Source organism: Gadus chalcogrammus, chromosome 2 (assembly GCF_026213295.1).
Source record: "Gadus chalcogrammus isolate NIFS_2021 chromosome 2, NIFS_Gcha_1.0, whole genome shotgun sequence".
In the NCBI taxonomy this organism is placed as follows: domain Eukaryota; kingdom Metazoa; phylum Chordata; class Actinopteri; order Gadiformes; family Gadidae; genus Gadus; species Gadus chalcogrammus.
This window is the reverse complement of record NC_079413.1, coordinates 12,750,790-12,769,511: the sequence shown is the minus strand read 5'-3', so window position 1 is coordinate 12,769,511 and position 18,722 is coordinate 12,750,790. Positions and strand designations below refer to the sequence as shown.

The following is an 18,722-nucleotide window of genomic DNA, read 5'->3' as shown; positions in this document are numbered from 1 at the left end:
ACGTGATCTGTATAACAGGAAGAAGAATAAACAGTAGTTCCGCTCTGTATTTATACTACTTGTTCTCGCGATAGTTTAGGGAAGCGGTGCCGCTGTTGGTAACAAGACAACTGTGATGGATCCTATGACTCCAAAGTAATCTTCGTATCGATATATATATTTAAAAAAAAAAAGAACTACAAAAAAATTCCGGAAGCTTAATGCATTCACTGGGTAAAATCTATTCTGCTCTTGTTTATCTGAATGAACGACCTAATTCTCTCAGAGAAAGGTTTTATGTAAAATTAATTCTTCCCTATCTTTCTGAATTAATGACGCAAAAAATTGTTCAAGAAACTCACCTTTATGGAGTACGGTTGCTGCTGCTGATCAGCATAACCCTCCACAGAGGCTTTAAAGTACGGGGTCGCTACGGTTTTAGTTAAAATGCTAAATTATGTTATCAAACTTTTAGCTTGACCTCATGTATTAGAAAATATTGCTTTTCAGATGCATCATCTTTATTTGTCTATCATTTTTGCTTAGAGTCGAGATCTTAACTATGTGAATAACAGCTTCTCTTGAGATTTTCTCCTTATTTCAGAAAAAATAAGAGCATTTTGTTTCCAATTGAAACCTTTTTCCGATATAATTACCTCTTAAATTCGTTAATGACTGTTTTTATATCGATAAATAACAGACAAAGGACATTATAATGTATAATTCCTTTTTATAAAAAAAATACATAGACATTGGAATTCATCATTATCATCATATCATTTCACTTTTAAAGCTGTACTGTGCAAAAATAAGATGGTCAATAATGAAACCAGTTCTATAGGTCCCCTGAGGTGGCATCGGAAAAAATTGTAAATAGCATGACCATGTGTTAGTTGCAAGTGGACACCAAACAAATCAGCTATCAACATCTGTTGGGTAAAACAATTTATACAATATACCTACCAAATGCCACATTACAAGCTTGTACCAAATAAAAAACTCCTTCTCATTGACATAGACAAAAAGCAGGACCCAAGATTTTCGCCAGTCAAAATATTAAACTCTGATTTTAAAATGTGAACAAGCAAGATGGCAACAGAGGCATTAACAATTGGCAGTTCACGAAAGACCATCTAAAAATTCTGTAAACCACAGTATTTTTTAATACTTTTCTTTACGTCATCAAACATGTAGCTTATTCACTCACACACACACAAAACCCAAGAGAAAACCCTCCTCCTAATCAAGAGCCACTGGCACTGGCGCCTCCGCTGGTCTCCCCCTGGTCCTCCTCCACCTCCTCCTCCTCCACCTCCTCCTCCACCTCCTCTTCCTGCAGGTCGTCCATGACCTCCAGGCTCTCGCAGATCAGGCCGATCTGCCTCTTCATGTGGGCCATGGTGCTCTGCATGCGCCGCATTTTCCGCTGCAGGGCAGCGGCGATGGCCCGGTGGTTCCTCTGCCTCAAGGCGTACTCCTGCCTCAGCTGCCGGTAGCAGTTGTGCTGGGCCTGCGTACGGTGGGACAGCACAACGCCGCAGCCCATGTGGCAGGGCTGCCGCCAGTGTTCGCAGTGGCGCGCGTGCGTGTCCAGGTCGCGGCGGAGGAGCTGGGCACGGCAGCCCTGGTACGGGCAGGGGATGAGCTCGTAGACGCAGCTCATGCTGTGGCAATACTGTTCCGCGAGTGGGAACGTCGCTGAGCAGCCGCGGATCTCATTCCTACACTGGATGGGGACCAGGCGCAGAACGTGTTGAGGGAAACTTAACGTCTTTCTAGACATAGAGTACGATATACTTAGGGAAGCATTGGGTATATGTTTTGTGAAAGCATGGCCGTTCATACGGCTAACATGAGATGGAGTTTGACATGGTCATTCCAGAACATTCAATTCCCTTCATAATGCAAAAAAGTATTTCAACAGAAATGTTAAAGAAAAAGTTTAAAACAAATTTCCTGTGACAAGACTGGCTCCTAATCTCATGGTGCCTCAGTGTTGATTAAGTTCATTTTGAGTTTTGAAAACCGACATTATCTGAAGAAAGTATCATAGCCGTTGTCCCTCCTTTGTGTACCTACCTTAATCTTCATGCGGCCAATCGACCTGCTGAGCTTGAACATGACAAAGATGACGCTCTGGTTGACAGCCTTTCTGCAGCACGGGCATGTCTCCTGCCTAGAGAGGAATCACTTTCAGTCAACACTGCTCTGCAACTTGTTCCTACTCCTGTTTAGTATTTAGCCAACAATCAAGGGCGACTTACGTCATTAATAAGCATTGTAGGGTTAAGGCCTCTTTCTCAGGGAGGCCTACAGCACGTAGGCATGTGAGCAACTGCCAAGGACATTCGGGTTGGAACCCAGAAACTTTTGTCTGAGAGTCCAACAACCCAACCACTGCACTTCCCCTGCCCCAGAAACTGTGTAATGTGAATGAAGTTATAATCCCCATAGGTCAGTGAGGTCTGTACCTCTTCAGCCATTGCAAAATGCATCTCTTGCAGAAGATGTGATGGCACGTGGCTCTCACGGGGCATCGTAGGACCCCCTGGCAGATGGTGCAAATGAGGTCGTAGTCCGGCGTGTCCACGAACAGCTCCACATCGTAACCCCCGCTCTGCGGTGATGCCTCTGAATCCGCCTGGAGACATGGGGTGACCAATCAGAATGACGTACACACATTTATTAAGAGTGGTGAGAAATGTTTGATTATTAATGTAATATGTTATAAGACATACATTTTAAAACATGGATATAACATAGGTTATGGTTTCTATCATTTCTAATGATGTATTAGTGTATTGTTATTCAGGTTTTGTTATTAATCGCTAGTTTCCAGCTTATGGAAACTACAACTACTACTACTTATAGGGTTGGGATCACAAATGCCCCTAACCTGTAACTATCAGCGTGTCATTGTTAAGGCAAATGGGACCAACTACAATTGCCCTTCTGGGGGAAAAAACATGTGATCAGATAATGTAATAAGAAAAGTAATGTATATTTATTAACACCTACATAACGTACATAATATGGAAATTGAAAATTTAATAAGCGATTACTTGATAGAATTTTATTTTAAACAGAGACCAAAGTCAGCGGATGACTACACATTTACCAAAATAAACTTTCAACGCTCAATATAACATACAATATAAACATTCACATTTTGTCAATCTCATTCGAATCCTAAATAACATTTTTCAATGAAGCCAAAACTCACCATAACAACCTTCACTGCTGATCAGCCTCTTTCCATTCCTGTTTAGGGCTACTCCATATCGCTCGCAGTCATGTAACACAAGCTACACACCCACATTATCAATAGAACACATACATGAACCTTCCTCACAACGCATGAAGTCAGGGAACATGCGCGTAAACAAATGCATATCTACCAATATATCTAAACCACGGAGGAGATAATTGTTTTCCATGTGAGGCGTGGGCCTTCTGTCTTGTTCTAGCATGGTGAACGCCAATCATGTTGGAAAATGACAGTTTTTTGTCACGGCGAACCACTTCTCTAGCGACATCCATTGCTCTGAATAGATGTTTTGAACGTCAAAACAAAACAGGCACGTTATAATTTAGAGAGGACAATCCATTATAAGTCACTCACGTTAAGAAATCTTGAATTATATTGTATTTGAAATGTGAATCCCTAATGACGTATAGTAATTATTGAGCTAATGTATTCTTTATTAAAAAATTACTGAATGACAAATTGGGATATAAACTATTAAGCCAATCACAGCGTTGTGGGGCACTACGAGCTATGATGACGTACAAAATCTGCGACTCTCACTTCTCGACATGTGGGATTTGTTGATCAGTGAAAATTTGTTGCATGTATAACGAATAAAGTATTATCTGCGTTGCGCATAACGCGTTTATTTGTAAGTCGACTCAGTAAAATGGAAAACACCAACCTTCACTTCAAAACAAAGTAAGTTTGATGATTTGCACGTGTAAAGTGAATAACTCGCTAGCTTGCAATGGGCTAACCAAGTGTGCTGTCGTTTAAATTAAATAAACTAATTTTGGCCACTTTTCTCACGCAGCTATGCCGCTTCCAATAAAATTGAACCGTTTTATAAAGGCGGAAAGGTTCAGGTTAGTCCATCATATTCTTTAATACTTAAAAAATCATTATGAACAGTGATAACAGGAAAATAATGAGGATATCGTTGCGGATGTTTCTGACCTCTTTCAGATTAGCAAAGATGAGAAGTTCATCTTTTGCACTTGTGGATCCCGTGTCAATATTTTGGAAATAAGCACGGGGAAGATTGTGCACAGCATCGAGCAGGTTAATAACGATTCTGTGCATTTAAACACAATTTACACTCATCTCTTTGGAGTGTTAAACATTATTTATATTTCCATTTAATTGTATCGTAGGATGATCAAGAGGACATCACCTCCTTTGCGCTGAGCTATGATGATGAGGTAAATACACACTCATGCACACCAACCTTTAATATTATGATAATTAAGCATGGTATTCACCCAAATGTTTATGGTAAACACTTTTTCATTCCTGTTGGGCTGTCTCTCTTTTTGAGCCTTTTGTGCTGCAGTTCTGATGCATGTGATGCATGGAGGCACATTTACCTTTATCATTCTGTCACCCTCTGTGTGCTGCTGCAGATCCTGGTGACAGCTAGCAGGGCTCTGTTGCTGAAGCAGTGGGACTGGAAGCAGGCCCAGTGCACCCGCTCCTGGAGGGCCATTCACACCATACCTATAGCCAGCATGACCTTTGACCCCACGTCCACGCTTCTTGCCACAGGTCAGCTAATGAAAGGAGTACATGAACTTGTTCAGTTACACCTGTGTGTAATGCTTGTTTTATATAGCAGGGCTCAAGACTGTCACCAACATTATATGAGATCATATATTGTTTGCTTGAAATTATTTTTTTTCCAGGTTGAATCTAAATGTGATGCAAATTATGTCGAGGTAGCCTGGCTCCGCCCGCCTAAGTACTTCAGCTCAATTTGAATTTCCCTTCAGCGAACCGAGGGAGTGGCTAGGATCAATGACGTTAAAGTCAGCTCTCGTTGACGGGACATCTTCACGCACAGTGTTTGGCTTGTTTACATCCTGCGCGCAACGTGATTCCCGGCCAAACATTAGAGATTTGGTTATGGCAGATCCAGAGTGGCACCGGGCAGATCCAATAGTTTTAAACTGCAACAGACACACGGCTTCAAGTGAGTTAACATTTGACAATTGGGTCCTACACTGCTGTCTTCCTGTTGCAGGTGGTTGTGATGGGACCATTAAGCTGTGGGACATAATAAAGCAGTACTGCACTCACAACCTCAAGGGATCATCCGGTGTTGTTCAGTAAGTAGCTATACTTTAAAATCCTTGGACCTCCCTGAATAACATCACTCTTTTTTTATTCTTCGGGTTTGCGATTTAGGGACATTATGTTTCTGTCCCTAAATCGTTTATTATGCATAATGTATTTGTATTTATTTGCTTGTCTAAAAGATTCAGAAAGTTAATTATTCGCGTTCCCAATAAATCCTTCAAGCCCAAATACGTTCAATATCCCTGTGTTGTCTTCTATGTGCGCAGCCTGGTTCACTTCCACCCAGACATGAGCCTTCTGCAGCTGTTCTCCTCCTCTGCGGACTGTGGCATCCGGCTGTGGGACCTGCGCTCCAGCCTGTGCCTCTGTGTGCTCCAGAGCCACTTCAGCGCCGTCACCTCGCTAGCCTTCACCGCCAGCGGGGACACCATGGTCAGGTACGCCAACACCCTGGGAGTCGTCCTACCCCTACCTGTCATGTGTCACTCAATAGATATTTCAATAGACCTCCCACTGCGACGTGATGGTTTCAACTGTGTTGTCCTGTATTGTTTTTGGCCCTCCTGCTTGCAGCTCTGGCAGGGACAAGATCTGTACAGTGTGGGATCTGAAGACGCGGACAGCCACAAGAACCGTGCCGGTCTATGAGGTGAGACTTGGGCATGTACAACCATTGACGCCTGAGCTTCATCCCATCCACTTGTTGTAATAAGCTGGACATTATCGTCCCTGATTAAATGAATGACAATTTATTGCATAGCCAATCGCAGACTCTGAACTCTATATTACACATACAATAACTCGTACAGTGATTGAACATGGTTGAGTTGCATACATTAATCATCTTATACTAAATATGCATAGGGAAATCTATAACCGACAAACGAAAGTTGAGAACTAAGTATAGTATACAGAGTAGTTTATATTCTATCTATAGTATAGTGAGTAGGGATGTAAGGCACTCAACTAAGGATGCGATATGATTCACGATTTTAAGTTCATGATTTTCTTTAACAAAATGAGCTCCAGACAAATATGTATGTATGTAACCCACAGTTTCAGCTGGAATTTGAAAACAATGGGATAAAAAATAAAGTGTTTTTGGTTGGTAGGGGGGTTGTTATCGCCATGGTTACGACCCATGCCCATCTTGATACTCTTTTAGTGCTATCGTTCTTTAACTGTTGAGTGTTTTAATAAGCAATGTTGTATATGAAATCCGCGACACACCGAAGTGTTATACTATAGCTGCCCTGGAAGCCTAACCCTCTCTCAGACACGGACATTAAATACAGTATACATCGCTGCTCAGAGGGAGCTTCACCATCCAGACACCGTTGCATTTTACTATATACACATACAATAAAATATATTTTGCCATTAAACACTAATGCATTGGTTGGGTTGGGTGGAGCTGCAAATCTGCTTGTTAGCATGGTTGGTCCTTTTTAGCAATTTCCGTGAAGGTGGTGGTGAAATGAGCTCACTATGGTTGTCATGCTGTAACATGTGGGTTGTGCTATTTGTGTAGCTCATCAGTCTCTTGCATTATTTGCTGTTTATATTGTCAAATTTTTTCACTGTTTTAATTTTTTATATTTTTATATTTTTTATTTGAAACACAGGGAAGCCTAAATGCTGCCACACTGCTGTGTGTCTATCTATAGAATAGTGAATGTTTGCGGGCCTGTTGCTGGGTGCTCATCTCTCTGATGTGTGTACCTAGGCGGTGGAGGGTGTGGCATTGCTCCCAGAGGACCAGGACTTGTCTCAGATTGGCGTTCAGAACCACGACCTGCACTTCATCACTGCGGGCAGCAAAGGTCAGTCCTCAAGTTCTCAATATCATGACAAAATAAAATACTGACAGAGTGCACATCAAACACATGATCAAGCTCTAAAAATACTTGCCCGCACCCACCACCGACAGGTGTGTTAAGAGTCTGGGAGGCCAGCACATCCCGCTGCGTCTACACCCAGACGCTGCCCTCGGCCACACCCCCTGCCGGAAAGGAGGGCGGCGAGCCCCATGATGGCGACGACCCCCGCAGCCTGACCTACTTGCTGACCATGGGCGCCTCCCACCGGGTGGCGGCCGTCACGGCGGAGCACAACATCACGCTGTACCAGCTACCCGCACTCGGCACGCAACAACAGGTAGGACGCCCTGACAGGTAGAGGGGGTAGTGGAGTGCAGCCTGTCGATGTCCATACACGTGTGTTGTTGTAGCCAGCAGGGGGAGCCAAGGTTAACTGATTATGTTGGGGGAATGAAAAATAACGTTATTGGATGTATTGTTATAACTCTGGATAGTGATTTAACAAATGTCAATATTGCTGTGCAGTAAAATACATAAATGTTTTTGTGCTTTTGAGAAAATCTTTACATACATTGTTTATTTTTCATTTTAGTTGGTTAGTTTTATCTGTTTCCAAATAATTCTGTTCTTTTCTAAAGATTATTCATACCTTGTTTTGGAAGAGGCTGAGCAGTCCCATGCTACATCTCTGATGTACTTACCAATATGTTTCCTTCTGTTATTTTCTCCACTATCCCCAGTTTGTGGGCTACAATGATGAAATTCTGGACGTGAAGTTCCTGGGGAAGAACGACAGCCACATCGTGGTGGCCACCAACAGCTGTCAGCTCAAGGTGTTTGAGCTCCTGACTAACAGCTGCCAGATCCTGTATGGACACACAGGTCAGTGATTCTTGGCCACCACCGGGGAGCAGCAGAGTATGGTGATTGTCAGTGGAAGATGAATGATGCAGTATATGCTGAAGCTGTGTAGGCTTTTAGGCATTTTGCCATGAACTTCAGATGAGTTGCCCTTTCTCACATGCAACACACGAATGTTGATAATCCGAATCTGACCTGTAGGAGGCTAGACGTGACACAAAAATTATGAAGCGCAAGTTGTAACAATGGCAGTCCTCTCTACAACCCCATGTTGTTGACTGTCATAAATTATCTCAGAAACTAAAATCTCTAACTATTATTTGTTGTTTAGGAACTTAGGTTACAGAAGTTATAGTAGAAGGTTACCGTGTATTCAAAACATGTGCGAAAACTACAGAGTACAAAACAACAAACAGATATTTTTAAAGCAGTCTAAAATGTGTATCTAGTCCTACAGGTCAGTGTCCACTGAATGGTTGAAACACTTTACATTTCAATAGTAACGTTGCTGTGTTAGGTAGACTGATGTAGGTGGGGATAAATCTTGGACAACGTGAGAGAACTACGTAAAATCACTTTGACACTTTAACACGTCACAGTTCAGCCAGATTACTTACCTGCTGCACAGGTCTGCTCACCAAGACCTACGCGTCATCTGATTTCCAGTCATGTCTATTTTTGCTTCTTTTAATAAATATGTGTTGCTATGAGATTAATGTGTTGCTATTTATTCCTCAGACACTGTGCTCTCTTTGGATGTCTTCAAAAAGGGCTTGCTCTTTGCTAGTTGTGCCAAGGTAAACATAAAATACCTAAAAATTATGTTTAAAAATTGTAATGTTGGAATGGATATACATGGCTTTTAATTTCCTTCTGTAAACCTTTTTCATTATGATTAATATTTGTAAACAAAACAAATCACATTTACTTGGTTGTCAGAGAACCTGTTTGGTAATTTGTTGGTAAGATGTTCCTCTCTAAAGTGTGTGTGTGTGTGTCTTTTGCCTGTGTGTGTCTAGGACAAATCTGTGCGTGTGTGGAGAATGGATGGAGACAGTGGCCAGGTGGTGTGTGTGGCTCAGGGGTCCAGCCATGCTAACTCTGTGGGCTGCATCACCTTTTCACGGTAAGCATCTATACTCCTAGGCTCAGAGGCTGATATTTTGGGAGAAATTCACAGGTGACCAGCAGTACAGTGGGAAAAGAGAAGTGCGAAATCAGTATATATATATATCAGTGGAGGCTTCTCCATTGAGGAGAGGGAGGAAGATCCTCCCTAACATTGTTGAGAATAAAAAATTTAGATTGCCCCGACTATTGTAATGAATTAATGCCCTTAAATATGACTACTTTATTGCCTTTGAGCAGGGGTGCCCAACCTTTTTTGACCCAAGATCTACTTTTCAAGTAGCCAACCTCCCGAGATCTACCAGCAAACCTACCTTCAAGGCCGGGGGGGGGGGGGGGGGGGCTCGGGTAGGAAACAATTGTTGACGGGTGGGGGTGGGGGGGGGGGGGGGGGTGGTTTGTATCGTGCAACCTACGGACTTCCATGGGGGTTCTCATTACGTCTGCGCACGGCACCTTCTCAACGATAATCAATAATCTTCCTCCCACTCAGGGTGAAAAATGGTAGGTCTTAGCTTTGGTTTCCCCTCCGCCATGCCAACGTTTTTAGGAGTGTGTAACTACTGTTGACGGCCTTTTCAACTGCTGTTAAACAGACACATGCGCTACCGACGCGTATATAGCTACCGCGCCAAATGGTACTTTCAATTAAACAAGAATAAAATTTATTTTTTTTTTTTTTTTTTTTTTTTTTTCTTTTTTTTTTCTTCAACCCCTTCGCGATCGACTTGGGATCTGTCGGCGATCTACTGGTAGACCGGCGATCGGACTGGTTGGGCACCCGCATGGCCTGTTGAAGTATATATATGTTCGTTTCCCTGGGTAAGAGAGACAGTTAGCACCCCCTATCGCCTTTGGACACTTAATTCAGGAGGAACGTCATCCCTGCCGCCGGCCGTTCACTCCCATTCATTTTCTCCGAAATTACTGGCGGCGCGTGGATAACCTGGGTTTTCAATGGGCGAGAGGAGGAGAATCGCCTCCTTCTGAGTGGGTGAGTGGACCTTAAGGGGTCTGTCGATATCGCGCGAAAAAATCTATCCGTTCTGCGCTATGAACCAATAAGCAGGATCCCTGATGTTGAGCAGTGTTGCCAGATTGGTCCGATTTCCCACCCAATTGGGCTACTTTTAACCATGTTAGGCTGGAATAATTATCATTGGGCGGGAAATCTGCCCAATCTGGCAACGCTGTCGATAACAAACCCGGTCTGCGATTGCCGCGGTGCTCAGTCGAGAGACGCAGAGCAAGTGAAATCTGCGATAGCGAGATCCTAAATGCACAATGGACACGGAGGAGACGGACATTGTTAACGTTCTTATTACAAAAAACCATTCCATTCATTCAGAAGAGAGGTAGACCACTTCCCAAAATCAAGGTCATCAGAAGTAATGGCAACGTCATTGTTTGTGAGTGCTACATGGTTTTGCTAGGTACGCAATGATCTTACTGGTAGCATTACAATAAATTGTAGACTGAAAATAAAACATAGCTAAATAACTTCAGTCAGTGAGGGCAAAATAGGCCCAATAATAGGCCCAGATTTTTTTATTTACTTTTAACAAATCAATAGTAGGGCCTGATTTGACTACTATGCTTTGCATCCTTTCCTTCTCAAATTACAGTGATGCCACTGGTGGCTTTGTATACATTTTGTTCACATAACTCCCTCCCTGCTATTTTTGTAGTTCACCAAAACACCCTATGAAACAACTTGAGTTCTCGCATTCTTATGCCACCATTACACCAACAGTGCAAGCAGGCCAATGGCAACCAAGCACGCAGTCCTTCCTCCCTCACTTTAAAAACACCAGCCGCCACTGATATATATATACCGTATATACAATCAATTTACTAATTTAAAATAAAATGATATAATGATAATAAAACTATTTGACTAAGATAAATAAACATATTATATCCGTACATGGAACTGTCCGTTTGTAGGTGACCTGTGTGTTAAGTAAATAAATAAATATGATGTATAATATAAATAATTTGAAATGAGTTTAATTTTTAGTTTAATTAAAAAAATACATTCAATCAGTGATAATGCTAACGGCAACCAACAGTTCATCTATGTCACTCTAAAAGACATGGAAGGAAACAAAAATAACCCCTACAATAGGGTTTCTCGCAGAAAATGTGTTTGTTAAGGTGGTGTTTTTTTTGGAACTACGTAGTTAAGGCGGCAGGCATGTGTTGCTCAGGTGGCCGCCTAAGCCCTAAGCTGTAACATGCTGTGTGAAACCCTGAATGTATTTGTTAGCTGATTCAGTTGCATTCTTCTTTGAACCATGAAACTTACTAACAGGCTAAACATTAACTACAGTGGATGGGATAGCTCTGTATCTAGGACTAACTGGGTTTCTGTGCCATTATCTTATATTGACTTCCTGGTAAAAAGGTGTATATTAGGGCTGTAACGATGCACCAACTCACGATTTGGTTTGTATCACGATTTTTGACCCACGGTTCGATCCATCCCACGATTTCTTTAAATTTAAAAAGCATTTTATTTCACACTTGTATAACATTTAACTTAATGTAACATTTAATAACAATTAATTTGGAACACTGAACTGATTTGAACAGAAAGAATTCTACTAAAGTATAGCTAAATTAATAAATAAATAACCAAAGTTTGCAGTTTGAGGATGCTTGCAGGTAGGCAAAAACCCTCAACTAGTTTGGTGGTTTAGTCAAATATCCTATTAGCGCTTCTTACTAGGCTATGTAGCTTAAATAATGACATAATCAGGCCGTATAGAATGCAACATGTTTAATAGCCCAACTTTCAAAGAGATGGGAAAAAACATGAACGTCGCAATAACGAGGCATAGTGCTACGAGTAGCGTATGTGTGTGCGCGAGAATGGCAGTGTGCGTATGTGTGAGTGACGTCAGCGTGTCTAGTGAAGAAACTAACGACCTCATTCCGACCTATAAGCAGACCAACTGCAGGTCAAATCACTCAAAACAATAGAGACAAGGATCACACGGGCTATTTTTTTCGCGCTTGGCCCACTATGGATAAATGTCGTTCATATCGCATATGAGGACTTTGACGGCTGTGGAGAAATGCAATCCTCCGTAGCCACGGAGAGCTGGCATCACAGAGGGAATCTCGTCGCAGCATTACGGCATCGATAAGCGGAGCGTTGTCAGCAGACTATTATTTAGACAAATTATTAGCAAATTATAATCTGACATTTTGACCAGAGTGTTGGAAAGGGCGTATCACGCTATCACGCTGCCTTCTCAGACCGCAAGACAGATTCGTGGCTTTGAGTTTCGCGATTTCGGTTTCGATACGTGTATCGTTACAGCACCAGTGTTTATCACTAGGGATGTCCCATCCGAATCATCCGATCCACTAGCCTGGCTATTGCCAGACCAAGATCAATTGTAGATTGCACGTTGGTCTGGAGAAGCTGCTGTCATTTTCTTCAGCACAAGAGGCGTGATCAACAGGCCTAGTTCAACTGACTCTGTACGCAATTGGCTACTTGCCGTCGCTTCCCTGTCGTCCCTGTGTTAAACCAGCCAATAGCGCGCCAGGGGGGGAAACCAGCTTAGACATTGGCTCCCGCAAAAACGTATCGGAAGCAGAAAGAAATGTATTGCTCTTCTCGAGACCCTTCTGCAGGGCGAACTCAAATCGCCAGCCGTACGGGCTGGGGGTACCCTGTCTACCGATCCACGGCATCGGTATCGGTCCGATATTGGACCAGTAAGCTGGATCGGATATTGGAGGGGAGTAAAAAATATGATCCGATCCGAGCAATATGGCGCATGCTCAAGAGAGCTAGCGCATGAGAGCTACCTGTTGAACAGTCATGTCAGCAGCGTTGCAGCATTTCAAATATAACTATCACTTTAGCTATTTGTTTAATTCTTCACTTTTACAACCGTTTTATATTTTTTAAATGGTGTGCATTTTTACATTGTTTACTCCATTTAGACTTTTGAACTCTGTTCAATCTTTTCACTTTATTTTACGAAATTCAACCTTTCTTTAGTGAGATGTTTTAAAGTGGCTAATTAGCAATCATGAGCAAAATGCTTCCATATTAATATTCGTTGAGTAAAACAAAGTATCGGACGGATGTTGATATCGGCAGATAGCCAAAGCTTTGGTATCGGAAGTGAAAATGTGGTGTCGGGACATCCTTATATATCCCCATGTCTCTTTTGCATGTGTAGATAGATATATATTGATATGGTGCTGTTTGTGGCTTTGTTTGTCTGTAGGATGAAGGAGTCGTTCCTAGTGTCTGGCAGTCAGGACTGCACAGTGAAGGTGTGGGACCTTCCTGACAACATCACGACGACAACGGGGGACCTGGTCGGACTGAGCGCACGTGTTACGGAAAAGGCTCACGACAAGGTACTCACTCACTCACTCACTCAATTTGCAAAAATAAACTCTGAAGTATTCTATGATGACTATGAAATAAATTTCCAATGATTTATATACATAAAAAAAGAGGAAAAGTCCTGTTTCGGAGCTGCAGCGATGTGCAGAATTGTATCTGTATTGCGTCTCTGTGGCCAACTGCATAACCCTTATGGCTATCGTAGCCGCAAAAAAGGCATTGTTTCACTGTCATTCATTGGGAAGCAATGTGTGAAATTTGCACAAGGACTCGAATTACCACTCTCAAGTAATCTATCCTTGCAAAGGACAGATTATCTGTTCTGTCCATTAGGGCTGTTACCGTGTTTGTTACCGTTGCTCACTGGAAATCAGTAAGATTCATTTATTTTAATTTTACTTTTCAATAGTTAAATAAATAAGTTTATAATATAAATTAATCGGAAAGCGGAAATCAGAAAGACTGTCAGTCCTGTGTGTTCAAAGTTCGCTACGTCACAGCTGTTTCGAAAAGGTGTGTTTCCCCTCTCGACATTTTGCGAATTTACTACTCTTTCGCATTTCCTCAAAAAACCACCCTCAAGCGAGCGGAAGGAACTAAACCTTTTTGCGAATTCGAGGATTTTTCCATCACCGTTTACTGATTCGATACTTCGATACTATGATTTATTAATTTTTAGTGAATAATACACAACATAAGGAACTTAAGGAATAAACTATAAAAATCACACATTAAATCGCACTCGCATTATTGGTCAAAATAAGTGCAATTAGATTATTTCCCCAAATCGTTCAGCCCTACTGTCCATCAATGATACTTCTCTGTGGAACGGTCATACAGGAGATGTATATATCCTCATTCCGTTGGGTGCGAACAGCAGGTTCTGATTGGTTGTTTGCGTTTGGCTGTTTACGTTTACCTCCATCATTCCAAGATAGAAATATGGAGGGAAACGTAGGAGAAGGTGAAGGAGAATGGAATGGTGGAGTTACACGTACGTTTGAGTCTAAGCGAACGGAAAGATGGTGGTTAACGAAGAAGAGAATTAAATTATGGAAATAAACGTAGGAGGGAGTAGAAAATAATTTCTTACGTGATGGAGGAGAACATGTCGGAAGAGAATGAGTATAAAGAGGATGAACTGATGGAGGTTACATGTAGAAAAGAGTGGAAGAGAATGGACTAATTTTGGTACACGTAGAAGAGAATGGAATGATGGAGATATATTTAGGATAGAAGAGAACAGAATAGATGGACAGAATAGTCCAGTGAGTTGCTGGAAAGTGACGATGAATTTTAACAAGGTCATTTTTTGGGTTAGGGAAAAATCACATAGATAATAGATAATTGCTGGCTTGAAAACAACAATTTATCTTGCACAACTCATTGCCCCACCCATTACGGTGAAGCTTTCACATACATGCCTGTGTGCACATTCGTCACTTTAGTACTTTCTGCCACAGGTTATTCCACTTCCAGGATTACTTTGTTTCCTCTGTGACAAAGAGGCAAGTAGGTCACACAGCTCAGTCAGAAGCTGGGGTGAAAAGCCCATTCAGTTTCTGTACAACAGGATCCTTATGACATCGAGCGTTTATCGCATTCTATTTTTAACCAGGTTGGGGTTGAAATTTGATGAATAATAGGAATAGGAAACCATTTGCAATAGCTTGCATAATGACTCCAGGTGGAAACGGATAGTACTTGTTAAAATGAATGGTCAATGCTTAGCTTTTATCCATAGCATCTTGCAGTGTAAAATACTCTTCTAAAATCATTTTTACAACATCGCCTTGCGGAAATTTGGCTTCAAGTTTAGCATGGGCAGCCTCCTGTCGGAATCAAACCAGGGTCTCATATGCCACACGACGTATGACAGGAGCCTCTCCATTCGTCACCATGGTAACCTGCCAATATCCTCCTCCCGTCAGGACATCAACAGCGTGGCGGTGTCTCCCAACGACAAGCTGCTGGCGTCGGGCTCCCAGGACCGGATGGCCAAACTCTGGTCCCTGGGGGCCCCGGGGGCCCCTGGGGCCCCGGGTGCGGGCCCGGCCCTGCTCGGGGTGTTCCGGGGCCACAAGCGCGGGGTCTGGGCGGTGTGCTTCTCCCCCGTCGACCAGGTGCTGGCCAGCTCCTCGGCCGACGGCACGGCCAAGCTCTGGAGCCTGCAGGACTACAGCTGCCTCAAGGTTCATGGTCCCACTTACTCTGAGCATTCTTCCTTTGGTTTGATTTCTGTTTTTTTTGTAATATTATTTTCTGTGAAGTCCATTGCTTTGCGTTGTCACTAACTCAATGTGTTGGATGAAACTAGGGATGCACAGCTACCGATACCAGCACTCTGATCAGCCGTGATACTGTGCTCGTGTACTCGTACAATTCGGATGCAACCACTTAAAAAAACATCAACGTCAACATAGTCTATAGCTTTGTTATGGTGTGAGATGCATTTAATTATGATTACGTCACCCACGCTAGTCCAAGGTGGATTCCACAAAAGCTAACCATTTCGGATATCGTAGGCGCTAACGTCAACATTTAACCTAGAAACACCAAGCGTTATGGTATTTTATTACACTGGTTCTAAAATGATTAATCGATTGGAGATATGATTAAGTAGCGGTCGTTTATTGTAAGCGACCCCCGTTTATATGTCTAGAGGCTAGGTTTTGCTACATACGGTGTACTTCCGGTAGAAGCTAAATGCTGCCGATGCTTAAACGTTTTTTTTCACGTCATGCTATCTAAAGGTAAATAAGTCAAATGAAAGCTGAGACTCCAGAGTCCAATGGTATAAGCATCATAATTTTGCAAGATTACCTCGATTAACTAGATGTGGAGTAATAAGGTCAATAACTCACTCACTCGCTTTGATGAAACATATTTCTAACCTCACTTTGCACTACAGTACTCTACTGTAGGAAATGCATTTTCTAGTTTACAATATTGCTCATTATAACGCTCATACACAACGACGTTACTAAAAAGAAGTATCACAACGTGTGCCGGTCTGCCGGTAGATATGGCGCGGGCGGTAACGTACCTCCTCTTTCCTAGAGGGGGGCGTGTAATTAAAGCTGTAGTTGTATTTTCAAAAGTGTAAAATCAAATCTGAATTTTAGGCCATAAAATGTCTTAAATACGATTGTGACGGATCTAAAAATTGCATTTGATTATGGAACCAATAACTAATGCATACAGAGCAACCCCGGTCAGAATTTATCAGAGCAGGGCCAGCTAGTCACGGTGGCTAGTGGCGTCTCCTCTCGTCAAGAAATATCTATTTGTTAACGTTAATTTGATCTATTATGGGTAAATGCAACAAGATCTGGCTTGAGATCAGCAGTCAAATATATCTATTGATGTATCTACTTTTTTTCAGAATCAACTGATTAATTTCATACCCGCTTATTATTTTCAGTTTGTCTCGTTGACTTCAGTTGAGGCTAGAGCCTGATGACGTCACCCGCTCTAGCCCAAGGTTAGTCTATCAGGAGAAAGGACTGAACCATTTCGGGACGTTGCAGAGCCTAGACGGCGTCAATATATAACCGCCTAGAAACAGAATGTAAGCTTATTATTAATGGTATTCATTCTTGGTAGCAATTGGCGCTATAGATTTATCGGAAATATGGTGGCGTATGTATATCGGGCGGTCCTCCACAAACGAGATAAGTCATGAATGACAACCATATCATTATGGTGAGTTTATCTCGTTATATGTAGATGGTGAAAGATAGACGTCCAATCAAAAGCACTTTTACCTGGGTACGTGGATGACCCACCGCACCCACACACACAGAACCACCCAGACGCGAGCCCCCCCCCCCCCTCACATACACACACAAATACTCACACACACTAGACTGTAACACTGAATTGATTCAACCACTTCAAACTTTATCAGAATAGCTGAGCTCTTCTATATTTACAACAAAAAAAAAAAATATATATATATGTAGAGCTGTCAAGCGATTAAAATATTAAATCGTGATTAATCGCCTTAATGTCATAGTTAACTCGCGATTAATCGCAAATTATTTTTCTATGCTAAATATCCCTTGATTTTTTTTGTCCCATAATCTTCTTATTTAATTCTCTTATCAACAGGGTTGAGAGTGCATCGGCTTGCCTTGTGCAAATGATTTTTTATTGATAACGAGCATTGGCAAGTATACTGATCAAAACAGGACGATGCAAAAAAAAGAGCCTCTAGTGCAGAATTAAACGACTGCTTTGAACAAATGTCATTGAAGCATAGCAGTCAGGCTACTGCTTCTTTGTTTGAGCCAAAGAAAATAAAATAAATAAAAAGTAAAGATAATTGCGTTAATCGCGCGATACATTTTTTACGCCCGTTAAAATTGGTTTGCGCCTTAACGGCGTTAATAACGCATTTAAAACTGACGGCTCTAATATAGATATATATATACTATAATAAGATACATACTATACATACTCCATCATCCATACACCATACATACTACAATACATACATACATCATACAATACATACCCATACTCAAATACATACCAATAATACATACAGACGAGGGGGACCTAATCCAGCGATCGATTGTATCCCAAGGTTGTATACTGAGCGTATACAAACTGCTATTGACGCCCTAATCATTTTGTGAAAGTTTTGCATACACTCCCGCCCTGGAAGATAGAAACAGTTAGCAAAGTAAAACAATATGGGAGCGTGGTAATGTTGTTACTCCGGGAGTGAAGCAAGGCGATGGAGGACTAACGAAAGCTTCTGAAAACGCGATTGAACTGCTCCCTAAGGATAAATTGGCGGGCGACCGCTCAAATCGAGCTTCCTCGGATGTGACGCTAAGTGTGTTGCATACGAGCGAACCCGTCTTCAGTCAGCTAGGCATGTGCTCATTATACCACTGTGAAGGGTGTCGCACGGCCCCTCCGCTGCGCCTCGGGGCCGACAACGCCCCTTAACAGTGGTATAATGAGCACATACCACAGCCTGTCGTGATCTATTGCTTAAATATACAAAAGTATAATGTGGTCCTACACCACTGAGACCAACTTTCTTTATCTGGTTAGTTTAATGACAATAAGCCGCGTTACTATTGTGGGAACATTTTGACTGGGCCTTGTTTAAGATATCTGCTCCACTTTCTCTCACAGTCCAGACACACAGCGGCTGACTATAACCGTTGGTTAGCTTAACCACGAACTACAGACATTTTATGTTGTCTACAAT

General features: G+C 42.1%; 2 protein-coding genes across 3 annotated transcripts in view; one reads left to right on the top strand and one right to left on the bottom strand.

The window, feature by feature from the left end:
• Nucleotides 1-643: 643 nt before the first annotated feature.
• rnf151 (ring finger protein 151) lies at nucleotides 644-3,809 on the bottom strand. 2 transcript variants are annotated; one of them, XM_056581437.1, is made up of 5 exons: nucleotides 3,378-3,809; nucleotides 3,203-3,284; nucleotides 2,451-2,620; nucleotides 2,059-2,155; nucleotides 644-1,705 (listed from the first exon to the last, which is right to left on the bottom strand). In XM_056581437.1, the coding sequence occupies exons 2-5, from the start codon at nucleotides 3,203-3,205 to the stop codon at nucleotides 1,223-1,225; spliced, it is 753 nt and encodes a 250-aa protein (XP_056437412.1). In that variant the 5' UTR covers nucleotides 3,206-3,284; nucleotides 3,378-3,809; the 3' UTR covers nucleotides 644-1,222. The 2 variants fall into 2 exon arrangements, with proteins under 2 accessions (XP_056437412.1, XP_056437401.1); XM_056581426.1 differs by having other exon boundaries at nucleotides 3,602-3,809.
• Nucleotides 3,744-18,722, top strand: part of tbl3 (transducin beta like 3) — a 26,519-nt gene continuing 11,540 nt past the window's right edge. Inside the window, exons 1-15 of the mRNA XM_056581011.1 lie at nucleotides 3,744-3,928; nucleotides 4,044-4,095; nucleotides 4,196-4,291; nucleotides 4,384-4,431; nucleotides 4,633-4,774; nucleotides 5,250-5,334; nucleotides 5,572-5,742; nucleotides 5,879-5,954; nucleotides 7,032-7,128; nucleotides 7,236-7,462; nucleotides 7,866-8,007; nucleotides 8,725-8,783; nucleotides 9,006-9,112; nucleotides 13,368-13,503; nucleotides 15,424-15,684. Of these exons, the coding sequence (XP_056436986.1) occupies nucleotides 3,897-3,928; nucleotides 4,044-4,095; nucleotides 4,196-4,291; nucleotides 4,384-4,431; nucleotides 4,633-4,774; nucleotides 5,250-5,334; nucleotides 5,572-5,742; nucleotides 5,879-5,954; nucleotides 7,032-7,128; nucleotides 7,236-7,462; nucleotides 7,866-8,007; nucleotides 8,725-8,783; nucleotides 9,006-9,112; nucleotides 13,368-13,503; nucleotides 15,424-15,684 (1,731 nt within the window). The 5' untranslated portion in view covers nucleotides 3,744-3,896. The remainder of the gene's footprint in view (nucleotides 3,929-4,043; nucleotides 4,096-4,195; nucleotides 4,292-4,383; nucleotides 4,432-4,632; nucleotides 4,775-5,249; nucleotides 5,335-5,571; nucleotides 5,743-5,878; nucleotides 5,955-7,031; nucleotides 7,129-7,235; nucleotides 7,463-7,865; nucleotides 8,008-8,724; nucleotides 8,784-9,005; nucleotides 9,113-13,367; nucleotides 13,504-15,423; nucleotides 15,685-18,722) is intronic.